General features: G+C 36.9%; 1 protein-coding gene across 4 annotated transcripts in view; it reads left to right on the top strand.

Annotated features, from left to right (window-relative positions):
* The window catches only part of ZNF638 (zinc finger protein 638), a 123497-nt gene that overhangs the window by 74020 nt on the left and 38480 nt on the right, over positions 1–10997 (top strand). For all 4 annotated transcript variants that reach the window (XM_019647634.1, XM_019647638.1, XM_019647637.1 and 1 more), the window contains exons 5-8: positions 252–547; positions 2286–2563; positions 4922–5068; positions 5959–6081. In XM_019647634.1, the coding sequence (XP_019503179.1) occupies positions 252–547; positions 2286–2563; positions 4922–5068; positions 5959–6081 (844 nt within the window). The remainder of the gene's footprint in view (positions 1–251; positions 548–2285; positions 2564–4921; positions 5069–5958; positions 6082–10997) is intronic.

The following is a 10997-nucleotide window of genomic DNA, read 5'->3' as shown; positions in this document are numbered from 1 at the left end:
TGAAGTGTACCTGGCGTATAAGACGACCCCCCACTTGGAGGCATATTTTTCAGGGCCAAAAAATCGTCTTATACGCCGGCAAATACGGTAAGTCTGAATTGCATCATAACAAACAGGTTTTTGTTTTTAATAATTACATAGTATCAGAGTTTGGTATTGTTAAGTCTGTTTTTATGAAGGTACTTCTGTCACTTAAACCATTTAAATTTACATTAAATTGCTGTATCTTGTTTGTCTTTTGTACTTTGTAGAAATGAAGGCAATAGAAAAGAAAATGAAACTCCAAGAAGACGTTCTCATTCCCCCAGTCCTAGACATTCTAGGAGATCAAGCTCAAGTCACAGATTCCATCGATCTCGAAGCCCAAAAGCACGTTACATGTACAGACCAAGAAGTCGAAGTCCAAGGATTTGCCATCGTTTCATTCCTAGATACAGATCCAGATCCCGTTCACCATATCGAACAAGAAATCCATTTAGAGGTAGTCCAAAGAGCTATCGATCAGTTAGCCCTGAAAGGACATCAAGGAGATCAGTGAGATCATCAGGTATACTTACGGTCATGAATAAGTCTACTTATTTTGCCTAAATTTTTTTTAGGTTATATTAGTTTGAAGTTTTATATTTCTGTTTTTAATAATTTTGAAATGGTGACTTACATACTATTATCAAGATTTAACAGAAGTTGACATTTGAGCTATTGCCTCAGCTCTTTTTAAACCTTTCAAGGTTTTTAAGAAATGAAATATTCTATTAAATTTTAGAATTGCTATATAAAATCTGACCCACACCCCAATTTAGTTTTTTCTTCTTTCCTTTATTACCTATTAGAAGAAGTGTAGGAGAGTATCCACCCAAAATCAAATTTAAAAATCAAGGCTATGCAAACATCTTAATTTGCCTTAATAATTGATTATAGACTTGTCTTCCATGAATTAATTTAAAGCTTTATTATTCATGTTTTCAACCTGTGTGTTAATATTGGTTTGGTGACCTTTCTAGAAATAACTCTTATATATTGTATTATACATATTTTCTTGGAGATCTTTTCAGAGGTCTGTGAGGTCTTTCCTTTTCTAGCTGGCTGCACGTCTGTGTGAAGCTGGGTTTTCTTCATACATTTCAACCAGAATAATATATCCAGCAGAAGCAGATAGGAGAATTACGGTGTCTTCTTTTAAGCTCAACATTAAAGTGTCTGGAAAAATGTACTACAGTGCTACTCATCTAATTTTTTGTTTTGGAAATTCAAGTTGGTTTTTTTTTTCTTTGAAATATGTTACTTATGTTAACACAGGTGTTTTTTATTAGTAAATGAATTAATAAATAGTTTTAAAATTTATTTTAATTTTTTATTGGTAAATACTATTTAATACTATTAAATAGTATTTATTGGTGATACTATTTAAATAAATTTACTGCAAACAGAAGCTTTATGGAGTCCTCAATTTTTAAGAGTATAAAGGGATATGGAAGCCAAACATTTGAGGACCACTGGTATAAGAGAAGCTTGCTGAATAAAGGAATTTCATGTAAAGGCGTTTTGAATGAGTAATTGAAAACTTTTTTGTGTGTATGTGAGGTCTGACAATTAAGTTCGCGAACTTGTTGCAACGATGTTGCTAACCTTTTCTGATATCAGAGAGATTAGTCATTATGAATTTGTACCAACTGGACAAACAGTTAACCAAGTTGACTATGTGGAAGTGCTGAAAAGGCTGCGTGAAAAAATTAAGACGACCTGAACTTTCGTCAACAATTCATGGCTCTTGCATCACGACGATGCACCAGCCCACATGGCACTGTCTGTGAAGGAGTTTTTAGCCAGTAAACAAAGAACTGTATTGGAACACCCTCTCTACTTACCTGACCTGGCCCCCAATGACTTCTTTCTTTACCTCAAGATAAAGGGAGTATTGAAAGGAAGACATTTTGATGACATTCAGGACATCAAGGGTAATACAGCAACAGCTCTGATGGCCATTCCAGAAAAAGAGTTCCAAAATTGCTTTGAAGGGGGGACCAGGTGCTGGTGTCAGTGCATAGCTTCCCAATGGGAGTACTTTAAAGATGATAGTAGTGATATTCAGCAGTGAGGTATGTAGCACTTTTTCTAGGATGAGTTTGCAAATTTAATTGTCTGACCTCTTATGTTCCCTATTTGGCCTGACAGTGGCTCTATGTGGTAAATATTTGGGCAGTTGAGGGATTCTTTTGTAATGTGATGAGATAGTTCCTACCTTAAGTTCTTTTTAATTAAGGCTGTATTTATATCCTTTTTACTAGATAGAAAAAGATCATCAGAGGATGTAGCACAGCAACCTGGGCATGTGTCAGAACTCAATAAACAGAAACATCTTGAAGCAGTTGATAAAGGACAGTCACCAGCACAAAAGCCTAAAACTGGCAGTGGATTAAAACCATCAGTTAAACCTACAAGCTCTACAAAGAATGATTTAAATTTAGGAGGATATTCTACTCGTTACAAATCAAAGAATCTTGAAGACGGCACCTTACCAGAATGTAAACAGGTGTCCGATAAAGCTATTTTTCTCCAGCGTAAGGTCAGTAGTTCTTTAATTTGTTAAAGTGTGTGCATACATTTGCTATTACAACAATGAGAAACCAGTTGTCTGAATTTTTTTATTTTAATTTTCCCAATATTTGAGATCATGACTAGTTAAGTTTGTATGGAATATTTTTTTGGTTTCTGTCAAGAATGTAATAAAACCAACAATTCAAAATCTTGTAGCTTATAATTCCTAGAGGTTTGGCATTTGACGTATCAAAAGTGAAAACATTTTGATGGTTGGGTGTTTCTGGCTAGCTACACAGCAGATCATGATGAGTTCTGCTATTTGATTGGGAAGGTGAATGTAATCAATCACCAGCAGCATTAGCGAGTTTTTGTAATCTTTGTTAGTAAGCTATAAGAGTGAAACTACTAGGAATTGATAATTTTCAACCTGTTCTATACTTTTTGCAGTACAGTTCAGAAATCAAATACTCTTGTGCAGTGTAGAATACGAGATGTGATCAAACAATATGGTGAATGTTTAAATAAAAATTAATTATAGTAAAAGACTCATTGCCATTAAACTCCCTCAAAGTACACCCCCTTGCGTCCAACACACTTTTTCTCGAAGTCCTCTTTCCTGAGTGTCTTTAGTTGGGCTGTCATGGCTGCCTCGATGTCCTGAATCATTTTGACTTCGGGGAAGAGCCAGAAGTCACACAGTGCCAGATCGGGTGAAGAAGGTGGATGAGGATACACCATAATGTTTTTGACAGAAATTACCGTATACCAGAAGTGATGTGTGACCCAGAGTGTGTCATCATGGAGGATGATTTATGGCACACTTCAAAACACACCTTCTCTGAACCGTAGCGCACATCTGAATGACTGCACTGAACAAGTTGAAACTTGTCACACAGTTACTAAGGCTCCATGTGCTGCTACCCAAATTGAAGATTCCTGCTTTCCTGTTGGATGGCACTTGGCAGCAGCATTCACCGTGTTTTGTGATCACAACGGAAAGGCTCCGTGTCACATACCGCTTCTGGTACAGCAATTTCTGTCAAAAACATTATATTGGGTCATCAGAAAAGCCATGATGCATTTTTGCATAGAAAACAAAAAATACATCATGACTTTCCTGACGACCCAAGTTTGTCCTCATCTACCTTATCCCCTGGATCTGGCACTGTGCGAGCTCTGGCTCTTCCCCAAAGTCAAAATGACCATGAAAGGTAAACGTTTTGAATCGATTCAGGACATGGTGGCAACCACAACAGCCCAAATAAAGACACTCATGAAAGAGGACACTAGAACTGCTTCAGAAAGTGGCAAGAACGATGGGATAAGTATGTTCGAAGTGAGGGGGATTAATGACAATGTCTTTTGCTGTAATGATAAAATTTTTTTTTTTTTAAGATTTTTTAATTGGGGAATTGGGGGAGGGGAACAGACAAGTTGCTGTCCTTTTGTTCTTTAGTCTAGTTGTGGAGGACGTCGCTTCACCATCCCATGTTGGTATTATTGCGCTCTTCCTGGGAGAGGCAGATCGGTCACTAGGCCCTGGCCGCTCATGGCGGCTCTTGGCAGCTCACGCCGGCTGCCGGCTGGTCACAGTAGCTGTACAGCAGCCCACTGCAGCCTACGCCATCACCGGCGACTCAAGGCAGCCCAGCTCCAGATTGAGCTATTGTTCACCATCTTAGCTGTAGAGGGCAGTGTCACTGGCCCTAATGTGGGATCCGAACTGGGGCCCTGCTGCTCAGAGCTGGCGTCCCAAGCCAACTCTTTTTTTTTTTTTTTTTTTAAGATTTTTATTGGGGAATTGGGGGGATGGGAACAGTACTGGGGAATTGGGGGAAGGGGAACAGACAAGTTGCTGTCCTTTTGTTCTTCAGTCTAGTTGTGGAGGACGTTGCTTCACTGGCCCAAGTTGGCACCATCATTGCGCTCTTCCCGGGCGAGACAGATCAGTCGCCGGCTTCTGGATGGCCGCTCACTGCGGCTGCTGGCTACATACGGTAGCCCATGGCAACCCACTGCCACAGGGGCTGCAGCCTACGCCATCTCCAGCAACTCACAGCAGCCCAGCTCCAGATTGAGCTGTTGTTCAGCATCTTAGCTGTAGAGGGCAGTGTCACTGGCCCTCATATGTGGGATCCGAACCGGGGCCCTCTGGCGTCCCAAGCCAGTTCTTAACCATCGCGCCTCTCGACCAGCCCATAAAATATATTTCTTAACCACTTTTCTTTAGCATGTAAATTTTTGTTTTAATTGTGCTAAAATATTTAGAAAAGAGTTTAAAGAACTAAGATTAATGGTAGAAGAAATTTCATTGGGAATTGTTATTACTGTACTTTGTCCCTTAATTTGATTTATTTCTAATTTTCTTACATCCCACAAAAAGGTTCGGAAAGACCAGCCTTTATATTATGGTTCAGTTCTTCTTTTATCTGAATTACCAGAAGATGGCTATACCGAAGAAGATATTAGAAAACTATTTCAACCATTTGGAAAAGTTAATGATGTCCTGATTGTTCCATATAGAAAGGAGGTGAGTCATTCAATCTGTTCTAAAAATACATACAAAGTAATTATTTTATGAAGACTTGTTGGGTCTTTCAGCTGATGTTATTATATGTATAACATACATAATAGTGAATTGAGAGTTATGGAAATAATTTGGTTTCAAATGAACATGGTCCCCAAATACTGGTTAGAATAGAGATTGGCACACTTTTTCTGTTAAGGGGCAGATAGTAAACTTTTATGCTTTGCATACCATAGGATGGTAACTCTTCAACTCTGCCGTTGTAATACATAGGCAGCCATAGATAATATATAAATGAATGAGCATGGCTGTATTCAAAAACCTATTTACAAAAACAGATGGCAGGCGTTGGTTTGCCAACTATTGCTTTATCACACCAGTAAGCATATACTAAAACAGCTGATTCTGTTTATACAGTAAGTATTTTTTACATGTGGATTGTATTTCTATAACTCATATAATAAAGTTCACTAAAACTGAACAGCCCTAGACTAAACAGAACCTGAAGTTGTGAGATAGCCAAGGGAACATAGTGGGTAGTGGTTTATTGCAAGAAGCCTTAAAAATGTCATGTGTAGAGCAGATTACTAGATCCTGCCTTATCTCTGATTGTTTAATTGAACCCTGCCTTCCCATTTCTTACCATTCCGTGAGCTTGTCGTGGATCCCTGTTTCCCTCTTCTTACCTTGGTAATGGTGCAGAAATTGTATAATGCTAGAGGTCCGTTTCATATGTGAAAACATCGTAATGATTAAATTACACTTTAGCAAAACCAAAAGAAAGAAAGCCAGGACTTGAGGTACATTTCATAGTTTTATGTTACACAAAGTAATTTTAAGTCATGCAGAGAATTTTAAGTTAAATTTTTTACTAATAATATGCTTTATTATAGGCATACTTAAAAATGGAATTCAAAGAGGCAGTTAATGCAGTCATGAAGTACATTGAAACAACCCCTCTTTTGGTGAATGGGAAAAATGTGAAAGTATGTGTTCCCGAAAAGAAAAAAGCACAGGTAAACTAGATTTGGATCTTACTTGTTTCACCATTGTTGTTGATTAGTTTAAGTTTTTTGCTTAAGTATGGAATGTACAGAAAACTGCATAGAACATAAAATGTTGACGCAACAGATGGTACGTGTATAAATTCAAGTACACTGAAATTAACATATTTACATATACAGTAATGTCTCGCTGAGTGATGGGGATACATTTTGAGAAGTACGTCAGGTGATTTTGTCGCATGCACAGTATACATTTACACAAACATAGATGGTATGTATAGCCTGCTACATATACACCTAGGCTATGTGGTGTAGCCTATTGCTCCTACATGACAGAGCTGTACAGCATGTGTTACTCTACTGAATACTGGAGGCAGTTGTAACACAATGGTCAGTATTTGTGTATCTAAACATAGAAAAGGTACAGTCAAAATACAATGTAAGAGATTTTAAAAAGTGCTACACTGTTTAGGTCCCTTACCATGAATGGAAGTTGTAGGACTGGATGTTGCTCTGGGTGAGTGAGTGCTGAGTGAATGTGAAGGCCTAGGACATAGTGTACACTACTGTAGACTTTATACAAACCATATACTCAGGCCACACTAAATATATAAAAAAATATTTTTTCTTCAGTCATAAACAGCTTACTGTAACTTCTTTATAAACTTCTAAATTTAAAAAAAATTTTCGACTCTTATAATTAGCTTCTCCTGGATACCTCTGGGAGGACCTGCGTGAGGCTCTTCTTGAGGAGGTGTCTCTCTTTTCAGAAATAGGTTCATGATGGTTTGTTTCTTTTTTTCATCATAGATGTGCTTGTAAGCAGATAATGCACCATGAACGTTTCTTTCTGTTAATGGAAACCTTTCAGTTTTGGGGTCTATGTTTTCAAACTTTTCAAAGAGCTTGTTGAAGTTAGCCAAAGCCGTTATTAAACCCTTCACTGTGAATTTTCTTGGGGGGTTCTTATGGGACCACCGTCATGTATGGGGTTTGCCATTGGCTCAGATGTCGTTATGTGGTGTGTGACTATATAGCCTATATACAGTACCGAATGGCAAGCAATAGACTAGGAGAAAATACTTAACCAAAATTAGCAAATATCTGTGACACCTCTACGTAGGTCACAAACCATGACATGGATAACGTCTTGGAATTGCATACTTCTCCCAAATCTTTACAACCCTCCCTTCTTCTGCCCCAAAGTAGCCCCTTACTTGATTTTTAATATCATAGTTGAATTTTGCCTCTTTTGAACTTTATATAAATACAGTTGTGTGAAGTATGTATTCTTTTGGACTTTTTGCTTCCTTAGAAGTGTCAGTGTTTATGGGTTTCGTCTCTAGATTATTTTCTATGCTTCAGTTTATATATCCATGGATAATGTCTATAAAAGCAGTTGGAAACATTCACTAAGTTTGCTTCGTGTATGTATGTCCTTTTAATTTTTGTATTTGCTGAAGAATGCCTGCTTTATAGGAGCTTTGTAACACATTTTCAATCAGAAATTTGATTTGGAGATCTAACCATGTTAGCACATGTAGATTTTTCTTATTTTTAAAAATCTTCTGTGTGGTATTACTTTGTATGAGTATACTGCAGTTATTTTACCAGTTCCTTATGGATTTGATATTTAGGTTGTTTCTAAATATGAATTGATATTTAGGTTATTTCTAATTTTTTACTACTATAAGACTAGTTAACTTCTAGTGTATTATGGCTTTCAAAAGTCTACCGTACACATTTATGATGGTATTTTTAAGGTGATGCCTACAGTGGAATTGCTGGCTTATTGGATATACAGGTAGTTCCAGATCACCCATTAAGTAGCTGTAATAATTTACAGTCTGATAATTATGAGTGTACTGGTATTTCTATATTATCAACAATATCTTAAAATGCAGTATGTAAAAAATGGTATCCTGTTTTAATTTGCATTTTCCAGATTTTTATTGAACTTCAATATCTTTTAATATAATTATTAGCTATTTCTATTACTGTTTTAGTGAGTTGTATATATTTTTTTCCCCTTTTTCTATTGGGTTGTCTTTTAAAAAAAATTTCATCTGAAGGTGTTCATTATCCTACATACTAATTTTGTATTTTATATGAACAGTATTTTCTTCTAGTCTGTTGTTTGTATTATACATGTATAAATTTTTTTATTTCCGTATACTCGTGTATTTTTTTTCTCTTAATGGCTTTTTCCCCCCTTTTGTTTTGTTTTAGAAGACCTCTCTATACCAGTGCCAAAAAGACAATGCTTACATTACTTTTTAAATCTATAATTCATGGTATAGTGTGTGATTGGGATCAATATGTTTTCCAAAAATGTGTAGCCAATTAGCCCAACACCATTTATGTTGTTTGTTTTTTCTCATTTACTTGAAAAACTACCTTCATGTGTATAAATTACCCTATATACATAGCTGTTTCAGACTCTTCTGTTACATCAGTCTGTTTATTTTTGTGCCAGTACTATGTGATTTCAATTATAACTTGATAAAATTTATATTTGCCTATCTTTTATTTTAGTAGGATTCTTTTTTCTTTAATTTGTTTTGCTTAATCTTGAACATTAATTCCTGCATATTTTAGTTTAAGTTCCTTGAAAAATTTTATTGGGAGTTTAATTGGTATTGTATTGAATTTGTGTTGATGATTTTTATAATACTGTCTTTCTGTTGAAAAACATGGCTTATCTCTCCATTTATTTGGATTTCATTTAGTGTTGTTCAGCAAGTTTTATGTATTTTTTTTCCAGTATGTTCTTTTACTGTATGGAGGGAACGTTAAGTTTTATTTCTTATTTATATTTACTTGTATGTATCATAAGTATTTAAATTGCTATTAGAGAAAGGATTTTTAGTTTTTAGTCCTCTCGTGTTCTGATTAGTTAACTGCTAGAGTAACCCATCATCCTAGTTTATACCTGCAACATGCCATCTGTTTATTCTCATTGTCCTGATTTGAATAATGAAATATATGGTAACCCTAGTGATTACCAATTTTATCATTTAGAATTTCTTTCATTTTCAACCAACAGAAACTTCACCAGTGTTTATTAAACAAATAAGAGGTTTATTTACCTCATAATAGGAAATATGCAGGTAAGTGGTCCAAGTTTGGTATAGCAGCTCCATAATATCTTCAGGAACCCAGCTTTTTTGTTTATCTGCTCCACCATCTTTAGCATGTACTTTTCATCCTTAGTTGTAAGATGGTTGCTATGCCTTCTGGCATCATTTTTCACTTCTAAGCCGAAAGAAGGGAATAAAAATCAAGAGCAAAATGGATTTTGATTTTTCTTTTTTCTGGGAAGAATGAGTTTCCCAGTGACTTTTACCCACATATGATTTACCAGAACTGTGACACATGGTCACCTTTAGTTGCAGAGGAGGTTAAGGGGAAGAAGAATTGAATGCATAATTTAAGAACATAAACTTTATCCTTAGACGGTTAAATATTATTCAACGTAGCACATGAAATAGATGGATTAGAAAGATTCATCTGGAAGAATGAATTAGGCAAATGACTCTGAAGGCAAAGAAAGCTTTGATTGATTAAAGGGGAGAAGGGATCACTGAAGTCCATTTAGAAGAGTCATGTAGTTATCTGCCTGTTGAGTTGGTAGGACAGTTTTAGGTAGATCAGTAACCTTGAGAATGGAAAGGAGAAACAGATTATACCAGTGGCTCTTCAAATAAGACCTGGCTTATTAAATTTGGAGAATTGGAGAGAGGGTCAGTCTTTAATTCTGAAAAGTTTAATCTGGGGAAATAGGTGAGTAAGGATACATTTAGGGTATTAAAGTATTTCATATAGATAACAATAATTCTCTTGGGCAACTTTTCAATGAGATTGGTAAGGTAGCACTATAAGTCCAAGAACCTAATCATATTTACTGTCATGATTTTCATAAAAATGAATAGTGGAAATTATCAGCACTGGAAACTAGAAAACATGCCGTCTACCTTTCAAAAACATTGATGTTCTTCAACTAAATATGGTTTGGATGGTGCTGAATTGAAGAGGCCTTAAGACGAATTCAGGACTCCTTGTTCTGCTTGAGTAGCAGGCTTAAGGATTGACTGGAGGGGACCTCCATCAGAACTCTGTAGAGCTTCTTCAGATTGGAAGTATGGGAACAACCATCTAGGCCTATTACCACAGGTGAAGACATCAGGTTTTCTTGCCAGGACAAGTCCAAAAGAGGCTGGAAGCCCAAACTGGGAAAAAGAAGGGCTGCCATGCTATAACTTTTTTGATCCAGATCTTAATTTTGGCATGAATATTCAAAACCAAGAAAAAACTTTCCTGCCCAGATTTGCTGTTTTGTGTTAGGACTACCTTTGACTTTGTCTGTGATACATAGAACTTTTTCTCCATTTTGCTGCTTCTTGGAATCAGTAAAGAAATGTTACGGAAAAGACAAAAAATTCCTACATTCCTGTATTTAAATCTGAAGGATGAAAGTATGGGCCCACGGAACTCTGACAGAAACTCAATTACGTATTCTTTAATTATAGGCCAGCTTAGACCTCAATCCTAACAATGATTCCTTTTTTTAAAAAGATTTTTATTGGGGAATTGGGGGATGGGAACAGCGCTGGGGAATTGGGGAAGGGGAACAGACAAGTTGCTGTCCTTTTGTTCTTTAGTCTAGTTGTGGAGGACGTTGCTTGACTGGCCCAAGTTGGCACCATAATTGCGCTCTTCCCGGGCGAGGCGGATCAGTTGCCGACTTCTGGACAGCCGCTCATGGCAGCTGCTGGCTGCTCATGCTGGTTGCTCATGCTGGTTGCTGGCTACACACGATAGCCCATGGCAACCCACTGCAGCAGGGGCTGCAGCCTACGCTGTCGCTGGTGACTCACAGCAGCCCAGCTCCAGGTTGAGCTGTTGTTCAGCATCTTAGCTGTAGAGGG

The sequence above is a fragment of the Hipposideros armiger genome, unplaced genomic scaffold (assembly GCF_001890085.2).
Source record: "Hipposideros armiger isolate ML-2016 unplaced genomic scaffold, ASM189008v1 scaffold_114, whole genome shotgun sequence".
Taxonomy (NCBI): domain Eukaryota; kingdom Metazoa; phylum Chordata; class Mammalia; order Chiroptera; family Hipposideridae; genus Hipposideros; species Hipposideros armiger.
This window is presented reverse-complemented; position numbering and strand designations above follow the sequence as displayed.